General features: G+C 51.3%; 2 protein-coding genes across 2 annotated transcripts; one reads left to right on the top strand and one right to left on the bottom strand.

Annotated features, from left to right (window-relative positions):
* Positions 1 to 1,571: 1,571 nt before the first annotated feature.
* On the bottom strand, positions 1,572 to 6,509 carry TRIM50 (tripartite motif containing 50). The gene is made up of 6 exons (XM_074160875.1): positions 6,105 to 6,509; positions 5,131 to 5,226; positions 4,011 to 4,241; positions 3,656 to 3,678; positions 3,259 to 3,383; positions 1,572 to 2,179 (listed from the first exon to the last, which is right to left on the bottom strand). Exons 1-6 carry the CDS (start codon positions 6,507 to 6,509, stop codon positions 1,572 to 1,574), a joined length of 1,488 nt encoding a protein of 495 aa, XP_074016976.1.
* Positions 6,510 to 9,722: 3,213 nt separating this feature from the next.
* Positions 9,723 to 18,247, top strand: FKBP6 (FKBP prolyl isomerase family member 6 (inactive)). Its single transcript, XM_074160873.1, has 7 exons — positions 9,723 to 9,927; positions 11,280 to 11,369; positions 11,839 to 12,041; positions 13,333 to 13,452; positions 14,520 to 14,714; positions 15,045 to 15,154; positions 18,169 to 18,247. Exons 1-7 carry the CDS (start codon positions 9,723 to 9,725, stop codon positions 18,245 to 18,247), a joined length of 1,002 nt encoding a protein of 333 aa, XP_074016974.1.
* The last annotated feature ends 8,044 nt before the right edge of the window (positions 18,248 to 26,291 follow it).

Genomic DNA, 26,291 nt, shown 5'->3' with positions numbered 1-26,291 from the left:
AGGGAAGAAAGGAGGACCCTGGGAACTACCGACCTGTCAGCCTCACCTCTGTGCCTGGGAAGATCATGGAGCAGATCCTTCTGGATGCCATGCTTGAGCACATGGAGGACAGGGGGATGATTCAGGACAGCCAACATGGCTTTACTAGGGGCAAGTCCTGCCTGACTAACCTAGTGGCCTTCTATGATAAAGTGACTAGGTCAGTAGACAAGGGGCGACCTATGGATGTAATCTATCTGGACTTCTGTAAGGCCTTTGACACAGTTCCTCACAACATTCTACTTGCTAAATTGGAGGGATACGGATTTGATGGGTGGACGGTTCGGTGGATAAGGAATTGGCTGAATGGTCGCACCCAGAGGGTGGTACTCAATGGCTTTAAGTCCAGATGGAGAGCAGTGACTAGTGGTGTCCCTCAAGGGTCCGTCCTGGGACCAGTACTGTTTAACATTTTTATCAAAGACATAGACAGAGGGATTGAGAGCACCATCAGCAAGTTTGCAGATGACACCAAGCTGTGTGGTGTTGTCGATACACCGGAGGGACGGGATGTCATTCAGGGGGACCTGGACAGGCTGGAGAGGTGGGCCCAGTTGAACCTCATGAGGTTCAACAAAAGCAAGTGCAGGATTCTGCACCTGGGAAGAAACAATCCTCAGTATAAATACAGCCTGGGGGATGAGGTATTAGAAAGCAGCCCTGAGGAAAGGGACTTGGGGGTGCTGATTGACGAGAAGCTGGACATGAGCAGGCAATGTGCTCTCGCAGCCCAAAAGGCCAATCACATCCTGGGCTGCATCAAAAGAAGTGTTGCCAGCAGATCCAGAGAGGTGATTCTGCCACTTTGCTCTGCTCTGGTGAGACCTCACCTGGAGCACTGTGTGCAGGTCTGGAGCCCTCAATATAGAAAGGACACGGACCTGATGGAGCGGGTCCAGAGGAGGGCCACCAAAATGATCAGGGGGCTGGAGCACCTCTGCTGTGAGGACAGACTGAGGGAGCTGGGGTTGTTTAGCTTGGAGAAAAGGAGGCTCCGGGGAGACCTCATAGCGGCCTTCCAGTACCTGAGGGGGGCTACAGGAAGGCTGGGGAGGGTCTGTTTACAAAGGCCTGCAGTGACAGGACGAGGGGCAATGGTTTTAAGTTGGAGAAGGGGAGATTTAGATTGGATATTAGGAAAAAATTCTTTACCATGAGGGTGGTGGAGCACTGGAACAGGTTGCCCAGGGAGGTGGTTGAGGCCCCTTCCCTTGAGATATTCAAGGTGAAGCTCGACGAGGCCCTGGGCAACCTGGTCTAGTTGGGGGTGTCCCTGCTGACTGCGGGGAGGTCGGACTAGATGACCTTTGGAGGTCCCTTCCGGCCTGGACCAATCTATGAATCTATGAATCTATGAATTTTATGCTCTTGGAGGAGAGGGGAAGGACCCTCCTGTGCTGCTGAAGCTCACTCTGCAGTACCACAGCTTCCACCAGAAGACAATCCTGCACGCAGCCTGACTCTTCTCTGCTGCAGGCCCTCAGGACTCAGCCACAGCCCTCCCCGGCCACAGCCTCATCCTGCCAGCTGGGCTATGGCTTCGTGGGTTCCTCTGGGGCAGGATGGTTGTATGGTGCCCAGGGATGCTGGCTCGCAGTGGGTGCAGGTAGGATGATGGGGGAGGAGTAAGGCCCTCTCTCCGGCCAGCACAGGTCCACGATGGGGTAGAGCTGGCCCTGGAACTCTGCCTGGAAGGTGTAGATGGGGCTGAGCTCATCGGGGTTGTCAGCATTGTAGAAGGTCAGCTCGCCCTTCTCGTAGTGCAGGTAGATGCCGATGCGCTGGGGCCGGGCGGTCAGCGGCAGGGTGGCCCGTGGGGTGCTGAAGGCCTCGTAGACCTTCCCTTCCTTCAGGCCGATGAGCCACACGCCGTTCTCGGGAGACTTGCTGAGCTTCCCTTTGCGGCTGACTGTGCCCTTGATGATGCCAATGCGCCAGTGGTTCCTGGTGCCCACAATCACCTCCCAGTAGTGCTGGCCACAGGAGAAGCCCTTGCAGGTGAGGATGCAGTTGCTGGAGTTGAAACGCTTTGGGTTGCTGTCCCGGCGCTGGTAGAGCCCGCACTGCACCACCGTGTCACCCTGGAAGAGCTCCAGGAGAGGATGCGCTGTCACCGGGTCCAGCTTCAGCGCCTCTGGAGCTAGAAGGAAAGCAGGAAGGCTCCAGGCACAGTAGCAGGCAGGGATCCAGCTCCAGGTGACCCTGGGGGCTGGCACAGCCGGACAAGCTGGCACTGCTGAGCTTTAAGCAGCTGGAGTGTTATGCCAGAGCAGGCTGCTACCGGCACAAGACACGGCCAGTCACTGCTCCAGGAGCTCTCCTGGGGACGAGGAGCACACAAGCAGAGAGCAAGACAGAGGCCAGGGCAGCGTGACACCGGCTGGGCAGCCTGTCCCACATGCCAGTGAGCCAGGGCACCCGGCGCGCTGCCAGTGGGGCAGGTTGGTACAGAATCACAGAATCTTCATGGTTGGAAAGGACCTCTGAGATCACCGAGTCCAACCATACACACACACAAAAGACCCCCACAATCTCGGGCACTAGAGCATGCTCTGAAGTGCCATGTCTACACGTTCCTTAAATACCTCCAGGGATGGTGACTCCACCACCTCCCTGGGCAGGCTGTTCCAGTGCCTGACCACTCTCTCAGTAAAGTAATTCTTCCTAATATCTAATCTAAACCTCCCCTGCCGCAACTTCAGACCATTTCCTCTGGTCCTGTCATTATTCCCTTGGGAGAAGAGGCCAACACCCACCTCTCTACACCCTCCTTTCAGGTAGCTGTAGAGGGCAATAAGGTCCCCCCTCAGCCTCCTCCAAACTAAACATGCCCAGTTCCCTCAGCCTCTCCTCGTATGACTTGTTCTCCAGACCCCTCACCAGCTTGGTGGCTCTCCTCTGGACACGCTCCAGCAGCTCAATGTCCTTCTTGTAGTGAGGGGCCCAGAACTGAACACAGCCCTCGAGGTGAGGCCTCACCAGTGCCCAGTACAGAGGCACCATCGCTGCCCTGCTCCTGCTGGCCACGCTGTTCCTGATACAGGCCAGGATGCCGTTGGCCTTCTTGGCCACTGGCACACTGCTGGCTCCTGTTAAGCCAGCTGTCCACCAACACCCCCAGGTCCTTTTCTGCTGGGCAGCTTTCCAGCCACTCTTCCCCAAGCCTTTAGCATTGCTTGGGGTGGTTGTGACCGAAATGCAGGACCCGGCACATGGTACCTGGCAGGACACGGCGGTGCAGGCGCTTCCACACAGTCATCTTGATGTCGTCTTGGTGGAAACATGGTTTGAAGGACACAGGGCTAAAGATGCCATCGCCTAGGTGCAGGCTGAGAAGCTCTGTCCTGGAAAGACATGGGAAGCTGTGACACAGGTGACGGCGACAGTGTGTGACCTGCTCTCACCTAGCTGCCATGTATGATAGAGCCACTGGTGTCTCACCAGCTGCTCTTGCCCTCTTCTGGGACTGAGTACATGGCCCTGGCTGTGGCAAACCATCACAACAGCAGTTTCCATACAAGGCTGCTCCAGCAATGCTGAGCTGCCCACTGGCCTGGAAATTCTAGCCCTGGTGCAGAGGCTCTGCCATCCATTGCTGCTGGGTCCCACCACTCACCTGAACTGGGAGGAGCCGTATTTCTGGAAAACACAAGAGAAAGAGAGAGTCAGTGGGTGGGAGACTGACAGAACAGCAGCTCCTCTGTGTGGTCACAGCTCCACACATCCGTGCCCTGAGCTGGACAGGGCTCTCCTGGGAGAGCTGCAGGCACTGCCTCTCGTGGACAGCAGGTCTCTCCCACCAAGGGAAGCTCTAGCAGGATAGAGGGCACCTACATCTCACTTCTGTGGTGTCCCAGCTGTGCTTGGTGAGAGTACCCACTGCCCAGGGCAGGGCCCAGGGCTGTGAGCAGCAGCCTCAGGGCTGGAGAGCCTGGCTGACCATTGCCGCCTTCACTAGCAACTGCACTCACCCGGATGAAATCAAGCTGTCTTTCATTGCCAAGGGCCTCCAGAGAACTCTGCATCTCCTTAAGCCTCTGCAGGGTGTCTGATGTCTGCTTGACCTGGAACTCGATGGAGGTGATGAGCTGGGCTGCCTTCCCCTCAATGCTCTCCAAGAAGGTGGCCTTCTCCTCATCGATGTACCTGTGCAGCTCTTGGAACTCCTTCCGGATCACCCACTTGAAGACATCTGCCTCGTTCTGTCGGGAGACAGCAAGCGGCTATGCAGGACTGCCTTGCTCTATCCCCTTCACCCAGTCCTTAGTTTCAGAGTTGACACCAGCAATGTCAACGTGTCCCACCAAGCCACCCTCCACCGGCTTTCCAAATAAAGAGCAGCTCTGTATATCAGGCTAGATGTTGTTTCATCCTGCTGTCCTCAGCAGCTCAGCACCACGGCATCCCTGCCTTACACCTCTCCTCCCCGAGACTTTGATTGCCTGATGTCGCAAGCAGCTTCATCAGGGCTTTGAAAGAGCTCTTGGATCCCTCTGCTCCCAGGGAACAACCTGTGTCCTGCGCTGAGGGGGAGAAAGTGCAGCTCCAGTTGCATTTGGGTTGAGCCCTTCTGAGGAGCCCCACTGGGAAGCTTTAGCCTCAGAAGGGATGCCACAAGGTCCCTTGGAGACGTCTACTGCCTGGGAAATGGACGCACAGCTAAACCAGGCATAAACTCAGTGTGAAGCCACTGGCATTGCTCTGATGGGAAGCCTGCTCCAAGTGGGGCCCTTCCCACCTGTTATCTCCCCACTTCCAAGGACATTCGGTCAAACCAGCTCCAAGTGCTGCTCCTGCCAGGGTGCTTGGGGAGGGTTACATCATCCTTCCGAAAACAGGGCTGTGTCACCAGAGAGGGCTATGTCACCCTTCCCGAAAACAGGTCTATGTTTAATCCTGAGTTTCGTGGAGAATACAAACCTCAGGGAACAGGATGGAAGGTAAGACCTGTTTGCTATCCCCAGGAAGGGGGAAGAGAAGGAGAGGAGTAGAGGAGTGATCTGGGGAGACCCAGGAGCAGAGGTTGCTCCAGGGGCTCTGTGGGACACAGAGGACTCAGGGACACAGGCTCCCTTGAGATGTGACACTCACTGCGATGCGGCTTTTGTTGTTGATGAGCTTGCTGAAGTGTTCATCCAGGTTTTTCTTGTACCGGTGGATGTCGGTCAGCAGCACAGACAGCTCCTCCTGAAAAGACAGCACCTCTGTAGGAGAGATCTCTGCGGCAGCCTCCTCTATTGCAAGCAGTGCTTGTCACCCCTGCGAGGAGCACATGGCCCTCAGAAGTCATGTTCTCCTAAGCTTTCTCTAAGCTTTCTGAGGCCCTGCACATCCTGCTATCTTTACTCTCTTGCTCTAGAGGACTTGGGGTTGCCAGAGGCAGGAGACTGCTCAGAGCATGGCCCCATAGAGTACTAAGTACTCTTGCCAGGAGCACCATGTCTCCACTCCCATTCCCAGCCCTCCATATCTCACACCCTATGGCAGTTCTGCACCAGGAGAGCAGCCACGAGGCAGCACCAGGCCGACAGCACCCTCCCAGTGCTGGGAGCCTGGCTGGGGCAGGAGTGTTTCTGGTGCCTCCTGCTCTTATCTCCCCGGTGTCAGGAGCAGAGGGGACGGGTGGCCCTGTGCTTTTCCATTCCTGGGGCTTTCATGTGGTGCCGGGCAGGGGACACCGGCTGTTTACTCTGCCTGGCTGGGGCTCCTGTTTCCCTGCCTCCCTGCTCTCCTGTGGCACCATGCCTCAGCCCTTATCTCCAGACTTTCTTTGATGGTATTTGGAAACAGTCCTGAAAGACCCCGCCGGCACTCCCCGACACCCAGCTCTCTCCACTGCAGTTCACCCACCAAAACCATGAGCTCACTCAGCCAGGGACATGCTCAGCCTGAGAAACAGCTGCCCCCCAGCCCAGGGACCCTGCCCCACATCTGGCTATGACATGGGACCATGCTCCCCACACTGGCATCGTTGAAGGATGTCCCCTGAGGAGACATTTGACCAGCAAGCATTGCAGGTGCCCTCACCCCCACCCCCGGGGCCCCAGCCAGCTCTGCCTGCCAACCTTCATCCGGCAGTATGCAGTAGAGATGGGGGTGATCTGGTGCTGGCGGTGGTTGCCAATGGTGCCACACAGCCCGCAGATCACCTCTTGGTCGGCCTCGCAGAAGAGGCTGAGGGGGTTTTGGTGCATCGAGCAGGACTCCGGGGTGGGTTCTGCCTCACCCCGGCTCTGCAGTGCCTCAATGACGCGGGCCAGCGTGACATTGGGTGGTGGGGCGCTGCAGTCCACGGTTTGGCGGCACACAGGGCACAGGAACTGCCCATCCAGCTCTCCAGAGAGTGACACTACGCAGGACTTGCAGTACGAATGCCCACACTGCAGCATCAGGGGCTCCTTGAAGACCTCCAAGCAGATGGGACAGAGGAGCTGGTCCTCCAGCTCATTGATGCTCATCCTCCGAGCCATCCTGCCCCTTCCCACGCAACAGCACAGACCTGACCTGGGAAACATGGGTGGGAGATCAGTTCTGTTCCAAGAGCAAGATAAGCAGAGATGGGTGAAGACAGAGAGAAAGTGAAATGAAGAGACACCTCCATCCCCCCAGAAGCAGCGCAGACAGTTGCAAACTCATCATTAGGCTCCAGGCAAAGTCTGAGATGCTTGTTTTACCCCGTGATGGAGACATGAGGCCACACCTGTTGGTGTGGTCCATGCCTGTTGGATCCTACAACACCAATCCAGCCACACCTTGGGCTTTTCCCTGGCAGGGGCATCAGACTGCAGCCCACTTCAGGGCAGACCTGCCTGTGTGTCAGGGCTGGAGACAGAGCCGAGAGGGATTTTCTGCTGAAAAATTCCAATATTGACCCTGACCTGTATGAATTCCTACACATCTCTTTGGGCTTATTGTCTGTCATGGACATCCTCAGAAGGACTGGCACTAGCTCAATGCATCTAAGCAAAAGCAGAAAGAAATTAAAAACCAGCACATTTATCTAGGAGACAGGGACAACCACCACACAGTAAACACCCATGAGGCTGGATTCCACCAATATGAGGGTTGGGAAGCTGAGGCACAGCAAGCAGGGCTGCGACTGCAGCTCACCCCCTTGAAACACACTGTGGTCTCTGGTCCTCCACACTCCAGGCCAGCACTCCCAAGAGACACAAGCCCAAATCCCCCCGGCCCTGGGGATGCACATGGCCAGCCTGTTCAACAGCTATAAGGTCCATGCACACACAGTGCTGTTCCCAGCGCTGTGGGATACAACTACCAAGATCCTGGGAAAATCAAAGGCATGACCTGAAGTTGAAGAAAATAAACCTTCAGTCAGAGACTTAGTAATTTCCCTGGGGAAAGGGAAGGCTGTGACCTGAGCTCAACATTTATCATACATTGCTATAGGAGCTTGGTGAATCAAGGAGAGGTTGAATGTCAGCCTGTGACCCATCAGACACCATAGAACCCTGTACAGGGGAACCAGCTTAGGCTGCTCCCTCTGCTCTCACAGAAACACCTCCTGGAGACCCAAATGACAGCCTCCCGCTTGCCACACCACTCACGTGTCCTGCACTGCTTCCTTCTGGACCTAGCTTGGGCTCTGCTTGTCCCAGTGCACCAAGTCTGACAGACGTCACTCGGCTTCTCCTGATCCAGCTGAAGATTTCCAACCTGTCAGAGGGGTGGATGAGGCAGGTAGTGGGACCGGTGGCCCCTTGGTGGGATGAGGAGCCAAGCCGCTCCCCTCCTGCAGTTTCAGCCCCGCCGCAGACGTCCCTGCCCGCCAGGAAGAGCCCAAGCAGCCTCTTGTCCCCCTCTCCTGCTCTGAGAAGGGCAGGACACACCCCCGTAAAGGGCTGCCCACTGCCCTGCTGCACGGGTATGGGCACACACATCATATGACTGGAGCCTTGATAAGAGCTGGTGGTGTTTGCTTCCTTGAGTGGCCATCTCCCCGAGTCCCGCTGGGGTTTCACCCATCCACACTACTTGGGTCAGCAGGAACGTTCTCAGCAAAAGCACAAATCCAGGCTGGGCAGAGAATGGCTGGAGAGCAGCCCTAAGGAGGACTTGGGGTAGATGAGAAGCTCAACACAACCCGGCAATGTGCACTGGCAGCCCAGAAAACCCCCTGCACCCTGGGCTGCATCCCCAGCAGCGTGGCCAGCAGGACGAGGGGGGGGGATTCTGCCCCTCTGCTCAGCTCTGGGGAGACACCCCACAGAGTGCTGCCTCCAGCTCTGGGGCCACCAACATCAGAAGGACATGGAGCTGTTGGAGCGGGGCCAGAGGAGGCCACGGAGATGCTGGGAGGGCTGGAGCCCCTCTGCTGTGAGGACAGGCTGAGAGAGTTGGGGAGGTTCAGCCTGGAGAAGAGAAGGTGTCAGGGAGACATTACAGCAGCCTTCCAAGTACCTGAAGGAGGCCTACAAGAAAGCTGAGGAGAGACTTTTTACAAGGGCATGTAGTGATAGGACAAGGGGTAATGGCTTCAAGCTGGAAGAGGGGAGATTCAGATGAGATCTCAGGAAGAAATTCTTTGCTGTGAGGGTGGTGAGAGCCTGGCCCAGGTTGCCCAGAGAAGCTGTGGCTGCCCCATCCCTGGAGGGGTTCAAGGCCAGGCTGGATGGGGCTTGGAGCAGCCTGGTCTGGTGGGAGGTGTCCCTGCCCAGGGCAGGGGGGTGGAGATAGGCAATCTTCAAGGTCCCTTCCAACCTAAACCATTCCATGATTGTATGAAAATACTTTCTTATCAACTAAAGCTCTTTTTTTGGTTGGAACAGTAGGGGTTTTTTTGTTGTTTGGAGAAAACCTTTCATTCTTTTGGACAAAGTCCAGAAGAAAACCCAACTCATCGCACCTCCCGCGTGGGGCAGAGCACACACATTTTTGTCGCACTCTGCACAACATGGTTTCTCCTGTAATTACTCTTGGTTCTCGATGTGGGGCCAGCCTGGAGCTTCCCTCTCAGCACCGCCCAGGGGAGCTGGGGCCGAGGAAGGCTTCTCACACGGGAGGGCCCGGCCCTGGGGAGGTCGCGGGGTGCGAGCCAGAGACAAAGGATCAGGGACTGGCCCCGGGCCCACCCAGCCCCGGTCTCAGGCTGCGGGCGCTGGCTTTTCGGGCGCTGTAAAGCGGGGGTGCAGCACCCGCTCCCCTGGGGGGCTGCCGGGAGCGGACGGGGACGTCCCTCCCTCGACGGGGCCTTTCCCGCTGCCGCTTTCCCGCTGCCCAGGGCCCCAGGCGCAGGCCCAGGTCGGGGGAGCGGGCCCAGGCTTGCGGGTGCGGTGCTGGGGCTGCTGCCGGCGGTCCGCGGGGAAAACCCGGCCCCGGCCTGCGAGCATCCATGCCCAGCAGGACCCTCGGGTGTCCCTGAGGGAAACAACGCTCGGAGGAGGGTGCTCAGCCCCACGGGCCCGGTGGAACGGGCGGGGCGGCGCGGCGCGGCACAGCCCGGGGCGGTGCGGACTACATCCCCCAGGATGCACTGCGCAGCCCCGTGAGACCCCCATTGGCCGGTGACTGCGCGGAAACGTGTCCTCCCCGAGCGGCGCAGGCGCGTGGCTCTTAAGTAGCATGTTGGGACGGGATCGCTCCGCGGAGCGTGATTGGCTGAACGCGCAGTGTGGGGTGAGCGGTGATTGGTGAAGAGGGCGCGGGGCATCACGCCGGGGGCGATGGCTGACGGCGGCAGCGGGAACATGGTGGGCGAGGCCCGGGCTAGGCCCGAGGGGAGGGCGCAGCCGGCAGAGCGGGCCGCGGCCGTGTCCCCCTTCCCGTGGCTGGCGCGGGCCCGCGACCTGAGCGGCGACGGCGGGGTGCGCAAGGAGGAGCTGCACCCTGGCTGCGGGCAGGCCGTGCCGCCAGGCGCCTCCGTGGCGGGTATTGTTCGGGCTGCAGGGCCTACGGTTCCGGGCAGACCCAGGGTCCGCTGCTCCCCCGTGGGCCGCAGGAGACCGGGTGGTAGTGGCTGCGCACCCCCCCGGTGACAGGGCCCAGCCTGGCTTTCGCACCTTGCATAGGGCCATGTGTCCGCCATGCCCTGCTGCCAGCCGGGTGTCGCACAGCAAGTGCTGTGTCAGCTCACAGCTCTGCTCCCCGGGGCTTTGGGCGCACTCGGCAGTGACAGCCCTGCTTTGTTGGGACGTGCCTGCAGGCTCCACTGACCATCTCCTGAGCAGCTTTCTTTATAAGTAGCAGTTGTTAAATTTAATCAGGACTAAGAAAACCTAAAATCCTTAGAAGTGTAGACTGAAGTCAGGGTCTCACACTGCTCTATATCATTTATGTCTCTGTGCAAGGTCCGTCCTTTGGTCTGTGTGGCTGGACCTGAAGTGTGAGCTGGGGGAAATGGAGAGGACAGAATCTGTTGTAAAAGATTCCCTGAATCTCTAATGTTGATGTGCTGGTGGCTGGCAAATCTGGGTGCTTTGGGCTTCAGCATGAGATCAGAACAAGAACTTAAAAGTGCTTATATTATACAGTAGTATGTCTTTCTGTTTCAGAGACTGCCCTCCCTTATCAGTGTTTTAGCACTTGGGATACTCTGTTTAACTTCTTGTGGCTGACAGATTAAATGAAAGGGCATCCTGACCTTGAGAAAAGCAGGATTTCCAGGTCCCACCTGTGTTCCGAGTACGGAGTTTGAAGCTGAAAGTACAGTTTGAGGCTGAAAGTGGTTCCTGAATTGCAAGGACCTCATGTCATGTCCAGGGAAGCCCATTACAGTGGGTTTTGTAACTGAGTGAGCACTGGAGTTACCCATACAGCTCTCCAGCGAGTGGCCAAGCTTGGAGGTGTACATTTTCCCTTTGTTTTTCTTTCTAGGGCTCCAGCTTAGATTGAGAAAGGCTTGATTGTGTATTTCTGCAGATAATTAGGGTGTTTTTAATTTCAACAGCTGAAGTTTCCATTCCAATTCTTAGAAACACCAAATCACATCCCTTGATTAGAAAGGCATTGAGACCGTGAAGGAGCTGTTTTATTTGGTGTTGATGTTAAACCATAGCAAACACCACTGGGCTACTTGGACGTGACCAGGTTTTTGGTACAAAGACAAGGTAGTTTCTGCTGCCTCTCTGGTTCTACAGCAGAAGGAAGGAAGAGAAGCAGGATAAAAGGGTGATGTTGCTGTTGCAGAACCAACTCCTGGTCTGCTTCCAATGTTACTGATACTGGATATGAAATCATACTCATGCTTTTCTGTCCTCTCTGTTCCTTGTGTTGGGCTGCAGTGAAGTACTCCGGGTACCTGGAACACTGCGATGAGCCCTTCTGCACAAACTGCTACAGCAAGTCTCCTAGGCTGATGAAACTTGGAAAAGGTAGGTTCCAGCCAAAAAGTTTGTCCTGGGACTGAGGGTTATACAGACCAGCCCATTAATGCATGTTAATTTAAGGGCTTTTTAGTATTTTTAGGTTAGTTGAAACCTTTAAAACTTGTTAATGGAGTCCAAAAGCCTCCTGCTTCATACAGGTGATGGTCAATCTGGAACTGATCACCCTCTGCCCCTCTTGACTGTGGGAGTGAGCAGCGGTTCCAATGCTGTTGGTGGCAGCGGGGGTACTTGCTGCCTACCTTGAGGCAAGCTGCTTGTCTTGGTGTTTTTTAAATCACGTGAGAGGAGATGTCACTGTTTACAGTGTGCTTGGTCCTAACAGCAGACTGCCTTGATAAACCATAACGGGGCAGTTGACCCTTTTCCTCCAGGCTTTTGCAGAAATTGTTGTTTGGAGCCTGAGGGGGTCTCCAGGTTTGTGATTCTCATGACCTTCCATTTCTTGTTGTGACAGACATTACGCTGCTGGGCCTGGAAATTGGCCTGCTGACGATGAAGAAGGGAGAGGCGGCAAGATTTGTCTTCATGCCAGATTACGCCTATGGGCGACAGGGCTGTCCTCCTCTCATCCCCCCAAATGCCACAGTCATGTTTGAAGTGGAGGTGCTGGACTTCCTAGACTCGGAAGAATCTGACGCATTCTTTGAGTTGACCACCGTGAGTTGCCTTAATAGGGTTTGAGACCTAAATCTGGAGGCCAGACCTTTGTTGTCTTTCTTCCAGTTGCTGTTGGTCATGTGTTACATATGCTTAGCTTAAACGCAGGTGCAGCTACCCAGACCCTGGGCTGCCAGCTCCCTGCTGATACAAATGTGTGCCCTCTAAGCTGCCCCTGCGCTTTGTGCTCTGTTTGCACTCCTGTGCAGATGGAGAAGGTGGGGGCTGCCTTTGTTTGCTCCCTTGTGCTGGAGTCAGTGGAACAACTTCCATTTATTTTTAGCTTTACAAGAAACTTCATGGTTTCACTAGAGGGCACAAGCCTCCAGGAATTTCTCTGAAGGAACAGTAACGAGCTGTCTGTAAAAAATCCTGTTCAGTACACAGTGTTCAAGTACCACCCCCCTTGCCCCCCACCCTTTGTCTTTGCTTCTTGGCTGCTCTCCCAAGTGCTCCTTCACTGTTCGCTTTCCTCCCTGGTGAGTTACAGTGTTATTGTTGATTCCCCCTTTTTATGTAAAGGGCTTTGGGCTGTGGTTGTGGGTCAGTGAGTAGGGCACAGGCAGCAGCGTTGGTAGAGGAGGCCTCTGCATTCTCTCCTGCTGCTGCACAGGCCACTTTGTCCGCACGTAGCCCTGTGAGCAAACCACACTTGTTGTAAGAGAGCTTAGTCCCCTTCTTGCCAGTTGCCTGCTGTCTCTGGCTAACTGACGTCTCTCTGTGAGCTGGTTCAAACTTGGAAATCCAGGAGAAAACCTGTCTGTGGATTTTTATCTTTTTTTATTATTATTGGTGGGGTTTTTGTTTGTTTTGCTGGGTTGATGTCCTGTGTGGGTGTCAGGATGGTCCCAGAACTGGCCTGAGGCAGCCACGCTGGGTGGTGCCGAGTCATTAGAGCAATAGAGCCTTTCAATCAGCTTCACCTTTTGTACTAGCAATAGCATTTGTGCAAACTGCTCTGTGCTAAGCAGGTGAGAGAGTTGGGCAGGATTTAAGAATGAATTTCTGCTTTTTTTTTTATCTTCTGCCCTGGAGTCCCTTTGGTCCTGGTGAGCTTCCTGACCTGGTTGGTAGCACTCTTCAGCAGGAGTTATCCGCACAAGAACGGTGGCATGTTTCAGCCTGGTGAAGGGAAATGCCACGTGGTGGTCGCCTGGCTGGACACTGCAGGGGTCTCGGACACAGCCTGGCTCCTCCTCTGCGAACAGAAGGGGACTGCAGGATTCTCCCACTGGAGCTCTCTGCTTGTTTGCTTTTGTTTGGGCTGAAGTTCAGGTATTTCTTTATACAGGAGCAGCAGGATACATTTCCGCTACAAAAGGTGCTGAAAGTGGCAGACACGGAGAGAGAGTTTGGCAACTACCTCTTCCGTAAGCAGCACTTCGAGAGTGCCAAAGACAGATACAAAAGGGTACGATACCAGAAAAAAAAAAAATGTGTTTTCTGTTGTGAAAAGCTCTGCAAGCAGTGATTATTAAGCTGTAGCTTACCATAACAGGTACAATTTAGAGATCAAATGACTTCATTACATTTTCCAGGCATAGTTTGTTATTTAAGAACAGAACTCAAACACCTGCTTTTGTGTGAGTGACAATGGTAAATGAAGGAGGAGAAGCGTTAGCCAAAATAGGCAGAACCCTTTTCTTTCAGGCTTGTTCCCTGTGGGCTGTAGCCGAGACAGAAGGGTACATCTCGGCGGCTGTGAGAGCCCTGAGTGGTTTGAGTGGCTGAGTGCTGCACTGGAGCCTTTCCGGTCACTTTCTGCCGGGAAATGTTATAATACAGCACGGCCTCATATCGCAGCAGCATGCTGGTTAATGCTTTGAGAAGTAGTCTAGAATCCCCATGATCTGGAAATGGGAATATAGCTGGCATCCTGGGCAATCTACTTTTAGCCTTGCAGTTGGGAGTCACACAGTACTTGAGGCTAGTGGGAACCCCTGGAGGTTGTTCCAGACCAGGCCCCCGCTAAAGGAAGGTCAGCTGCAGCAGGAGGCTTCGCAGGATTCTGTCTGTTCAGGTTTTGAGCATCTCCAAGGATGGAGATTCCACGGCCTCTCTAGGCAGGAAAATACTTGGCTATTCCCAAACTGGAAGGCATCTGCCTTTGTTTCAAAACTAGTGAGGTTTTGTGAGATTTTTCTTCCCTCCATTTAGGATTGCTTTTTTCTTGGTGTTTCTTGTAACAAAAATAATGTAAATTGCCCTCTTCTTAGGATTTATTTTCTGTCTTTGGCTTTAAAATCTGGGTGTAGTATTTCTATTCTGCTATTTTCTTCCTTGATAGGATCCTAAACCTGTAGGCTGAGCTGGCTAGTCATGCTGATAATGCCATGCAGTGTATTTAGATTTTTGGTTATTACTATTTTAAACTGACTTAGGTGAACAGGAACATGGGTGTAGCTGGCTGATGAGATGGATTTCTCACTTTCCATAACAGATTTGTTGTGCACTAGTTCTTTTTTCCTGTCTGCTCAGGCGTTCTCCATCCTCAGTCGCAGCCCTTCCAGTGAGGAGGAGCGGTGTCAGATCGATGCTTCCAAGTTGCTGGTGCTCCTCAATCTCTCTCTCTCTTACCTGAAACTGGAACGTCCTGCCCGAGCTTTGGCGTACGGGGAGAAGGCCTTGGAGATTGACCAGAGAAATGCCAAAGCACTGTTCAGGTGTGGCCAGGTGGGTGAAAATAAATTCCTCTGATAGCCACATCAAGGAATACCCTGGTCTGACTGTGGCTGTGGAGAGAGCCTCAAATGAACCGAGGAGAACAACCAAATTCTGGGCCAGGCCTCCTGAGCTGCTGCAGCAGTCAAGGCAGTTTGTCTGCATCTGACCTTTTGGAAAATCTGTCTCTCTGTAAATGTGTCACACAGATCTTTTCATGGGGGATTCCTGAGCTACCTGGATCTGTCTTGGAAATGTTTGTAGCTGCACATGTTTCAGTCCTGAAGGATGGCAGTGAGTCTATATTTATCTTGTGACACATCTGTCTTCTTTCAATGGCAGGCTTGTCTCTGCATGACAGAATATGAAAAAGCACGGGATTTCCTGGTCAGAGCTCAGCACATACAGCCATTTAACCACGATATTAACAATGAGCTGAAAAAGTTGGCAAGGTGAGAGAACTCCTTTCCACCCCTGTGGAAGAGAGAGTGCCTGGAACACCCGCTCAAAAAATATTTAAAATGTTAAAAAACAAAACAAAACTTTTGGGTTAGTAAGTGACTTGGGGAAAATACAGAAGGTTTCTCTTGGTGTGGACACAGCTGGTTCAAACACTTTGCAGACGCAGTGGTTGGTGAGATGCTAGATGGTAGGTGAGAAGCTGAGAGCACCCACTCTTCCCATACAGTTTCTCTGGGGGGATGTGTGTGTTCTGCCCCTTGTGAGGGGGTAGCTCAGGGTGATGGCAGGGAGAACGGGCTGCTGACATGCCTCAAACCCAATGAAATGCAGTAGGCTGGTGCTTGAGCTGGTAATGTTCTGGATTAATAAGTATGACTTTCATTCCCTTTAAGATGTGTTGGTTAATTACAGCAGCATTTTTGCACTGCAAGTGCTTCAGCGTACAATGCTACAAATACTAATGTTTGTTAAAAGTGAATCTTGTGCTGTCTTGGAGGTAACAAGTGAGCAATCCTGAAGGCAAACCTTCCCTGTGCCCACAGGCTTATACAGCACAGTCCTGCCAGCTTTAGTCATGCCCTGGCCCCACCAAAACACGACTAACACCAGTCTGCCCTCATTCTGCTCGACCCTTTGAAACTGGGAAAAGCACCACCTGGTTCCCCAAAGCATGTGCTGTCCTTCTGGTACCATTCACAGACAGAAGGTGATGCTGTCCCCAGCTTCAGAGATCACAAAGCAGCCCTTGAATATGAACCCTTTTTATTTTTTTGTGTGTCGCTGCTAGGCATTTGCAAAAAGGTTTGTAGGCAGCAGTAATGTCTCTTACTAGAGGAATTGGTGCAGCTGGAGGAGCTGGTCTTGTGAGCCGAGTGCCTTTGCCAGGTAGTGGTTTGGTAGAGGGTTGTCCTTGCACATCCGTGTCCTCCATATCCACATTGTCTTTAGTAGTCTGTGATAACACCAAGGCTTCAGACTTGTTCTGCTACTTCTGAAGTAAAAAGAACTTGAAGGCAGTATTAGCTGCTGGTCTGGAAGTCTGAAATAAACCACTTCTATTCATCCTGATCTGCCTCTGGGTCCGTAGCTACCAAATTGCTCGGTGAGCGCAAGTAGTTGTGAAATAGCTCTGGCTGCTCTCGGAGGTGTGGTGTGTGGGTAGCGTCAGAGAGCCCTGGCACAGTGCTAGAAATCCTGATTCTAGAAACCTCATATGTTCTCTTAGACTGGTTTGAAATACGTTGGCAGGTAAAAGAGGAATCTTGCTAATAATGTTGAGGTTGTGCTGCCAGGAAGCACGGAGGCATTGTGCCTCCAGGGGAGCAGCAGGCGGATTTGTCAGCTCTCTGGAGATAGCGGCTGGTACAGCTAACGCTCGTGTCAGTGAGCTGAGTGTGTGTTAAACCACTGTTGTCTTGGAGTTTTTGCTTCAGTGCAGGTTAAAAATGGTGTATTTCTTGCTTTTACTATGACAAAGAGTGGAACTAATATAAAATAGACAAAGGCAATGTTATCAGGTGGTGTTAATTATGCCATACCTCAGCCTAGATGCTGTAATGTTGCCAAACTGCCTTGCCTGAGAAAAACTCAATGTGATCTGGCAAATGCTTCAGAAACGGAATATGAATCAAAATCTTGTTCTTAGAGGCTTTTCACTTCCTTTCTGAGTATATTTATACTTTGCAAAAAGGACTGTTGTGTGTTAATCAACAGCTACCTCCTGCTATCTAAAACAAAACTTTGAAAAGCATCTCTTTAACAGCTGAACCGGGGTTGTGGCAAAATTCACTTCACTGGAGAACAACAGGCAGACTCCAGGGTGAGGATTTTGTGGGACACGTCTGTACTGGCTTTAGTGATCTTGTTGGTGCAAATTTTGCTGCTGAATTTGGCATTTTTATTTGAACGCTTGCATTGCATCAAATCCAGAACAAAATGGGATTGTTCCAACATCTGGCATGAATTTGTGCCTACAAATGAGGGGCTCATGGATTTCCTCTGTGGTAGGTGTGTGAGTGTGCTATCTGTAGTCTGGGTGGGAATCCCTCATCTGCTCCATGCGGACAGTTGTGGCAACATCTGTCTGAGACTTAAAAGACTTGCTGGCTGGGATTCCACTGAACAGTGAAATATTCGTGAAATGCAAAATTTCACACTTTGAGGTTCTGGACCCAAGGGTCTGATGGCAGAGGGCTGAGAGAGCATTAGCCAGTGTCACACTTGTGCTGATTCTGGTGTGTTGCAACAAAAACCTTTGCTTTTGCCCTTATATGGTAGCAGATGCAGGAAAGCCAACTGTGTGGGTGGCCATTGATCCCTGGGATGGTGCCCAAACTGAGTCACCCTCTGGTTCAGGGATTCCTCACCAGTGAGACCTTGGTGCCAGTGAGGTGAGAGCACAGGGTGCAGAGAACATTGTGCTTGGAGAAGCAGCAATTCAAAGGAAATGGTCAGGAAGCTGTTTACCCTGTGATGCTGGGAAGTAAGAATGGAGGAACCATTTATCCTGTATCTGGACACAAACCCCTGCTGTCTCCTACCCATTCTCTGCCCAGATCTGGTGTCAGTGGTAGATATCCTGGAGTAGGGCACTTGGACAATGTCTCTTGCTAGGTGCTGAAGGAGCTCACACAAGGAGTGCCACAAATGAGGAGACACGAAACTAGACTGTGGGATGCAGGTGGAGGTTCATCTGCACTGCCACATGCTTGTAAAACTGGTGCAGAAAGCATCTGGCTACCAAAAGTCGAATGAGCTGCTTAGCTAATCGTCACCAGTGGAGTAGAGACCCAAGGTCTGGGGATGAGGCCCAATGTTTCCAGCTTTCTTTCCCTGACTGGGCAGAAAGAAGGGCTTGGAGGAGCTGCTTCTTTGCTACCAGCACGCTTTTACGTTAGGCTAATGTAGTTATATAGAAAAAATAATATTTGTTTTCTGTTTATGGCAGTGATGGTTGGGTGGGAAGTCCACAGCCCGTGATGCCATGCTGTGCTCTAATTTGCAGCGGCTACAGGGACTACATGGAAAAGGAGAAAGAAATGTGCTGCCGAATGTTTGCCTGTCTCAACTCTTCTTCCGGCTAACCAGAAATAAAGGTAATCAAGTTGTGAAAAAGGCTGAGGTCTCTAAAAACCTCTGTTGTGCCTGAGCTGTGTTTTCAGGTGGGGAACCTCCTCCTCTTCTGCATGAGAGGGTTTTGGAGGCAAAATGTAAGGTAATGGGAGTGGGTGGAGGGGAAGAGGTGGGATGGTGGGGTGAAACTGCTGCGCTGTTGGCTTGGGGAATCTTTCCTGCGAGGCAAGCTGGGATGGGACAGGAACCTGAAACTGGCAGCACTTGAGTAAGTTTGGTTTTGTTGTTTCCTGTGCTGCTCATCCCAGCTATTCCTTGTCAGAGCCAGGGGGAGAAATAGCTGTATAGTCTTGTTTCTCTGCCAATTAAAAGAAACAAAAGAAATTGTTCCTGTCAAACTTAAGAATTGGATTTCCTCCTCCCCTCCAGTGCTCCTGTCTGGAGCTGTTGGAATGCCTCACTTCAGAAAAATCTAAATATTTTATTTCTGGGTTTTTTGAAATATTAAGAAACCTGTTTGTATAGAAAATTTCAAATAGATGTTTTGGACTCTTTAAAGCCTTAAATCTTCTAGCAAAATTGACGGGTTTATAAATGCACAAAGGCTCTTTGATCATTCTTTTTCTTTTTTTTTTTTTTTTTTTGTCAAAACCTTTGAGGGTGTAAGGGGGAGTGGAAATCTTTGCTGGTCTCTTGCCTCAGGGTAAGCCCTAGGGAAAGAGTTGCAGAAAATGACAGCAGCCTTCTGTCAGAAAGCATCACCGGCTCAGGCCCGTCAGAGGTTTCTCTCTCATGCAAAGCAGGCAGAACCTCTTCTACCTGTAGAAGATGAGTACTGGCAGCCTTTCCATCAGCAGCAGTGCAGGTGCAGGTCTGGTATTTTAAGGTGGGCTCTTTGGTCTGTGCTTGTGAGGAAGCTCAGGTGGTATTTGAGGAGGAGGTTTGGTTGAATGGCTGCTTCCTAAAGCAGCACACCCCTCTCCTGCCTGGAGCCTTTGCCCCTCTGCCCGCTCTGAGCCCAGCCTGGTGCTGAACTGCCTGGAGCAGAAATTCTTCTGCCCTGGATTCAGGATGAGACTGATCATGTCTGTTAGCAGGCATCTACCCCCCGGCAAGTAGCTGTGCAAGGGGATTTCAGACTGATGTGTGATCCTGCCAGCGCGGGCAGGAAGTCCGTGGCTACGGACTTGGCAAGGAGGCTCCAATTCTCCACTTGCTGAATTTCAGAGACTTGCAGTTTGGAAGCCTGTAGGACTTGGCTCTTGTGTCTGACAGTCATATGTAGCAGTGCCTGACCTGGGATGCATCTTGTGTTGACCTGGGCATCAGCTGGCCCGGCTTTATGGTGGGAAGTCTGAATGAATGTGGTGGTTTGCTGGTTCTCCAGACAGGTCCTCCACTGGTAAGGTGGTGTAGCCTCTTGTTTCTCAAGTAGCAACTTGCAGAGATGCTGATTTCCACACCGTTGGTGTAATGGCACATAGCTGCTGTTGTAAGTAAAACAGCGTCTTCAGTTAGTAGAGACTGAGAAGGGCAAAGAGGAAGGGAAAAACGGAAACCTCTACTGGAAGCAAGCTTAAAGATTGGGCTGAACTCTTCATCAGCCAGAGTTTCTCCACTGACTCCTACTGATGCACGTGTCCAGCGCTTTCCTGGAGTTCTCCTGCCTTACACAGCAGATGGACAGCTGTCAGTCAAAAAGATTTCTAACCTTCTTTGAAGATGATTTTAGTTACAGTATTAAAATAAACTAAGTGTTCCAGACAAACATAAATCACTGAGACCTACACAAGAATCTACTGTTAATTCATTGCAAGAAAAATCCCTTGCTGGAGGAGGCTCTCGCAGGGCAGAGCCTTGTGCTAGCTGGAGGTTGGTTTGCTGCTGCTGCGTCTTGCTTAAAAACTTCATTACATATTCTGAGAGGAGCAAAGCAGTTCCAACCGGAGCTCCTGCTCTCTATCAAAGGCACTGCTAATTAGTCAGGCTTGAGACAGAGCATTCTTTGGTGTTTTCTGACAACTTTGTACAAGTTCAGTTCAGGGCACAAGCTGTACTGGGTCAGTCTGGCAGCCCTGCTTCATCCTTTCTGTCTTAGGTGTTTAGTGAGTAGATGGCCTGTGTGGAGTAGATGGCTACTGCCTGTAGCTCATGTTTAATGATCCAGTGGAATCACAGCAGTTATGGAAAACTTTCCTATGTACCAGCTGGCAGGTGCTTTTTAAGCGTTGACCTGACCTGTTGTTCAGCTTAACCAGCGAAGTGACTGGGAACTGTAGTTGGGGCATTTTCTCTCTCCTGGCACTGCTACATCCATCCCCCTGCTTCAGAGCTCCTTCCCAGGCGGGTTTGCTGTTCCTTTTGGTGAGTCCTGCAGTGGTTGCTCAGTTACGGGGACAAATGCTTCCTTTCTCTGTACTGAATAATCCAGAGCTGTGTTGTATGTTTTGCATAATGACACTCAAACCCAGACACGCTTGAGTGTCTTCATTCTGCCTGGCACTTCTGTATCCCTCTCGCTTTAGATTCCAATTCTTCTAATTGCCACAAACAGTATCTTGCTCAGAACAAACTGACTTCCTTTTTAACGGAGTTTCAGGTCAGAATAAATCTTCTCTTTGGTGAAATGCAAGGCCACTTGTGATGTTTCCCAGAGGAATTCAGAGATACTCAGAGGTAGGAAATAGAAATGCAAACACTTTTTAAAATCCATCCTGCTCCAGTTCCTTGCAAACACAGTGGCTTGGGTCTTGGTTACCCCTCTTCAGGTTTGGGTTCCTCGTCTGCCTCTGTACACTTTGTGTAGTGCACACATGTCAAGCCAGGTTACCTGGGATGTGCATAGCTGAAAGTCCTCCTCAGTGTGCCCTAAAGTGCAGGATGGATGCACTGAGGACCACTGGCTTATTGGAGCTTTTTGTTCTTTCTTGTTTGAAAGACCTGGCAGAAATTTTAAAAGAAAAAAAAAAGGGGGGGAGGGAATTTCATTGTTGTATTGCTATGGTCCCTCATGACCAAGAGAACTTAATCAGGAGTTGGGGACAAATTCCCTAGAAATGCCTGGACTCTAGTTGAGGGTTCTTGGTGATAGTTTCATCCCAGAAAGATTACTCTCTGAGCTTTTTTTATTAAAGATAAGCCAAAGTTGAAAGCTTGCCTCTAATATGTATATCAGCTCAATACACAGGAGAAGTGGTCTCAGTAGTCGAGAGCACACAGGGACGTGTTCCAGTGAAAACAGACAATGCTGAAATTACAGCAGGAAACTATGACTCTGAGGTCAAACTTGAGATTGCTATGAATAGCAGGGTCTAGCAATTCTGAAGCCATTAATTGGTGAGAACTGGCTGCAGAACTGTGGCTGTGTCACCAGGTAGAAGTGACTATAATTGGGCTTAAAAATCAGCAGCAGTTGCCAGTTAAACTGACCTAATAAGCTGAGAGAGACTTGCAAATAAACTGAGAAATATGTGCATAATAGTCAAAACTCCTGCCTTGGGAAGGCTCCAGACTTTGATTCAACAGCAACTTGCTCCTTCCCCTCCTGCTCTCCCTTATTACTGAGCAAATCTAAAATGTGCCTACTGCTGATACTGTCCCCTACCCACTGCGTGAAGCCCAACAACAGAGAACTGGCAATTTCACTTCTTCCTTTAGAATATGCAAATTATCTTATCACCGAGATGTCCTGTGCTGCGAAGGAAATTGTTAAGTATCTGCTTTATGCTGAGCATTGCTGGAGCAAGGGGGAAGGCTTGAAGGATGACTTAATTAAGCATTCTCCTTGTTAAGCAGAGGAAGGAGAAAAGCTTTAATAAGGTTTGGTTGCGTGGGGTTTTTTTTGTTTGTTTTCCCTCAAGCACTCTCCTCTCCTAGCATCTTCTTTTTACTTTTTTTTTTTTTTTTTTTTTTTTTTTGTTAGGAGTTCATACCTCTCTGGAAGCTTGGTAGGTTCTGGTCTCTTGTAGACACTGTCAGTGGAGAAATGATGGCACCACCTCTGCTGAGGGATGCCCTGCCACATGCTTCCTGATCAGGTGTATAGGACACGTCCCTCATTTGAATGCACGAGGGGTGGCTTTTTCCAGACCAGGAGTTCCAGCCTGGGCTTAGAAGTAAAAAAATGATGTGAAATGGAATGGAGGGAGACCCATGCAATACCTCCGTGCCCTATCCTGCCCATCCTCCAAAGCGTTGGTGAGGCGAGGGTTTTCCAGCCTCATCAGAGCACTGCTGTGGGGCCCAGCCCAGGGACACCCTCTCTAGGACTTAGCAAGTGGCTAAAGCCTGGGGTTCCCATTTGTGTGCTCAAACATGAAGCTCCCAGATCAGGTAGGAGCAGGTTCCTGGCTGTATTTCTCCTCAAGCTCCTGTCTGCCTGCCTGAGGCCACCCAGCACACTTGCCCTGGAAAGGACAGGCTGAGCCCCCGGTGAATACCCTTGTGCAGGGTTTATTTCTCAGAGCTTTTGGCAGCAGCAGGAAGATAAACTACGCCACTGTTATAAATAAGCAGAGAGCGAAAAAGATGCTGGGCTCTTTTCCCATGATAATACTTGGTTTAACATGCAGGTAGAGTTTGAAAAGAACGGGCTGTGTGCAAGATGTGAATTTCTTTAAGAAGAGTTTTGCACAGCATTCAGAGTTACTGGCTGTCACTTTGAGCAGCAAGGAGACGCGTAGTTATTTTAAATATGATACTTCAGAGCAAACCTTAAAGTCTCCTTTCTTCACCCCTCGTGTTTCAGTTGTGATAACCTGTATGAAGTATAAGTAAAAATGTTTTGTTACCTTGATGGGTAAAAAGGCAAATTGGATAAACCTACACCCAAGTAGGTTGTGACCAAACCGATTTTGGGTGGGAGCCTGTTGCGTGTGCACGTGAGTCATGTGCCTGTGGTTCCAGCTTACTTGTGCGAGGAGCTGAGGCACACAAGTCCCTGGTGCCGCTTTTGGTCCTTGTGGCATTACAGTCGGTGGTAAGCAGCTCTCCCTGGGCTCCTGCCAAGCCAGGCAGAACTGGCGTGTCTGGCCACCAGTCCTGCTGGGCTGGGGTGCTCCAGACTTTCTTTCTGAACCAGCAGAAGAAATGTCTTTATCCTGTCTATTTCTCTTAGTCTTAAATTGGGGGATTTTAAAAGGTCATGCCTTGCACAGCAAAACAAAGGGCCCTTTTCCATACTTTGCTGTTGTGCACTTCTTCTAGTCCAGTTCCTCAGAGGAATGTTGAGTTTGGAGAACTGTAACTGTGTCTGTTTGAAGAATCGCATATCCTCTTGGGCTTGGAGGACATTGCCACCTCCAAAGAGTGAAGGATGTTTTTTACTGCCTCACTTCAGAGACATCTTATCCTGAGCAGACACGCTCAATGATTGAAGTCACTGTGCGTGGACGTGAGCCAGCTGTGACCTGGCTGGTGTGCCCACTTATCCTGCCTGCACTGGGGTCAGTGTCACTGAACGTGGGTGTCCCTGTGTCTTCAGTGTGGCACTGCACTGAGGACTCTGCTGCTGGGACCAGGTCTCAGAGCCAACAGCAGCATTTGGAGCAGAGGGGAGCTGGTGCACAGCAGAAGGTGACTTCAACACACAGTTGGGAAGAAAAAAACCTTCGATTATGATGGTGTGAACCATGCCCTCATGGTGGATTTTTCTGGGGTACCTTCCATGGGCTTTTTATGATTATTCCACTTTTTTTTTTTCAAATGAAACTACAAACTTTTAATGACTTGATACCCTAGACTTCAGGTGATCTCCTGATCATGAGAGGATGCTGGTGCTGGTCAGGGTCTTGTGAGCCCATCAGCCTTCTGCTCCAGCAGAGTGAGTGGTGAAACCCTGACAAACTTTGGAAGAGTTTAAAATGCTCTGACTGGACATTGCAGTAGCTGTGATGATACAGAGACAGCTGAGGTTACCAAAAAGAGTGCTAAGTGCTCTCAAAGAGTTCATTGTGGTTTTGGGAAATACTCCTCTGTGCTGCTTGTGAGGTACCCAGCGTTGTTGAATGGCTTTTTGCTTAAGATGCAGGGAGTGTCTCGGCACTGCTGAGAGCTGCTTTGCAGGGCCGCAGTTATTTCCAGCGAGGGTAGACGTGACCTTCACGTGCCTCTCCCACTACCCACCCAGCTTTACTGGGAACCTGTTGATTTGACAGAATGCTGAGTATTATTGACATGAAAGTTATCTGAGCTCTTGAAGGACTGGGAGCTGCTGTAAGGATCAGTTTCATCCCAGACTTGCTGGGTGAAGTCCTTTCTGAGTCAGAAGTGTGTGTTGAAGAGTTGATCCTTTCTTTCACCTTCCCATAATTGTCCCTCTTCTGAGACCTCCTGCTCTCCGAACAAGTTGTTTTGTTGCTTTGTCTGGGTGCTGTTCCAAGGGACTTTTTTTAGATATGCTTGGCAAAGAGCTTTGCTTTCTGTTTTTCCTTTTTGCTTTAGGTATCCTTGTCCTATCAGAGATCTGAGCAGACTTGACAGATCCATCTTCCATCACCTCAGGTTCAGGATGGTAGTGCATGTCATCGGCATTCAGGGTCTTTGGAGTCAAGACTTGTTAAAGATCTCTGGAGAATTCATCCTGCCACTGAGCTGTCTGTCTAGCGTACAGGCAGTGCTTGAAACTCTCTGTGGATCCTTTGCACAGCTGAGGATCATGACAAATTGACTTGCAAAAAAAAAAAACCAAACCCTGAGAAAAACGCATGTAAGTGCAGATCTGCAGATGGTTCATATAGCTTGGCTGTATAAATGAGGAGTAGTGCATCTGCTCCTTGCACCTCCATCTGAATTTGGATGCCTGGTGCACTGGTGACATCGGGTCAGAGCCTGTTCCAGCTTTCAGACACGGGGCATCTCTGCCAGACTGCGTGCTCGTGTGCTGCCGCACGCTGAGGAAAGGCTTCACAGCCGTCTTGGCTATAAAAGTGAGTCCACTTGAAGCACTAACAGCTGGACATCCCCAAACAACACAGCAGAGAGAGAAATGAGGGTATGGCTGACTGCAGAATTACCTCCATAGAGAGCAGATAAGCGGTACCTAATCAGGCAGTTTTCTGAAGGCTTGTCGCATGCTCAGAGATGGGCTCCCTGGGATGGCGAGACGTCGTGTTCCCTCTAATGGTTGTCCAGATAAAACTGACAGCCTGGCGTTGTAAATAGCTGTTTCATCTCCTGGTATCAGGGTGGATTGCCCAGCACATCTCATTATCGGCTCGCTGATAGCACCCTAGCTGTTGCTGGGCTTTCTTCCTGCTATTTGGGAGAGCTGGAGCCTCTCAGTAACCTCTCATGTTGTTCACATGGTGCATTTCAGAAGGAGCTTGTTCACCTCTCGGTAGTGGTGGTTTTTCTCCAAGCTGTCATTTCAAAGTGGCAGTTTCTTTTTGGACTTGTTGGGGTTGGAGTGAAGAGCACTTCTTGGGCAATTGCCGTTGGGAGCAGGGCAGCGATGGTGCCTCTGTACTGGGCGCTGGTGAGGCCTCACCTCGAGGGCTGTGTTCAGTTCTGGGCCCCTCACTACAGGAAGGCCATTGAGCTGCTGGAGCGTGTCCAGAGGAGAGCCACCAAGCTGGTGATGGGTCTGGAGAACAAGTCATACGAGGAGAGGCTGAGGGAACTGGGCATGTTTAGTTTGGAGAAGAGGAGGCTGAGGGGAGACCTCATTGCCCTCTACAGCTACCTGAAAGGAGGGTGTAGAGAGGTGGGTGTTGGCCTCTTCTCCCAAGGGAATAATGACAGGACCAGAAGAAATGGTCTGAAGTTGCGGCAGGGGAGGTTTAGGTTAGATATTAGGAAGAATTACTTTACTGAGAGGGTGGTCAGGCACTGGAACAGCCTGCCCAGGGAGGTGGTGGAGTCGCCATCCCTGGAGGTATTTAAGGAATGTGTAGACATGGCACTTCAGAGCATGCTCTAGTGCCCGAGATTGTTGTTTGTGTCTGTTTGTGGGTGGGTGTGGGGTGGGGTTGTAGGTGTTTGTTTTGGTTTGCTTTTGGTGTTGTGGTTTTTGTTTGGGGGATTTTTCTTTTTTTTGTTGGTTGGGACTCGATCTCA

Source organism: Numenius arquata, chromosome 18, assembly GCF_964106895.1.
Source record: "Numenius arquata chromosome 18, bNumArq3.hap1.1, whole genome shotgun sequence".
NCBI lineage: Eukaryota > Metazoa > Chordata > Aves > Charadriiformes > Scolopacidae > Numenius > Numenius arquata.
The sequence above is the reverse complement of the archived record's forward strand: the minus strand, read 5'-3'. Positions and strand labels throughout refer to the sequence as shown.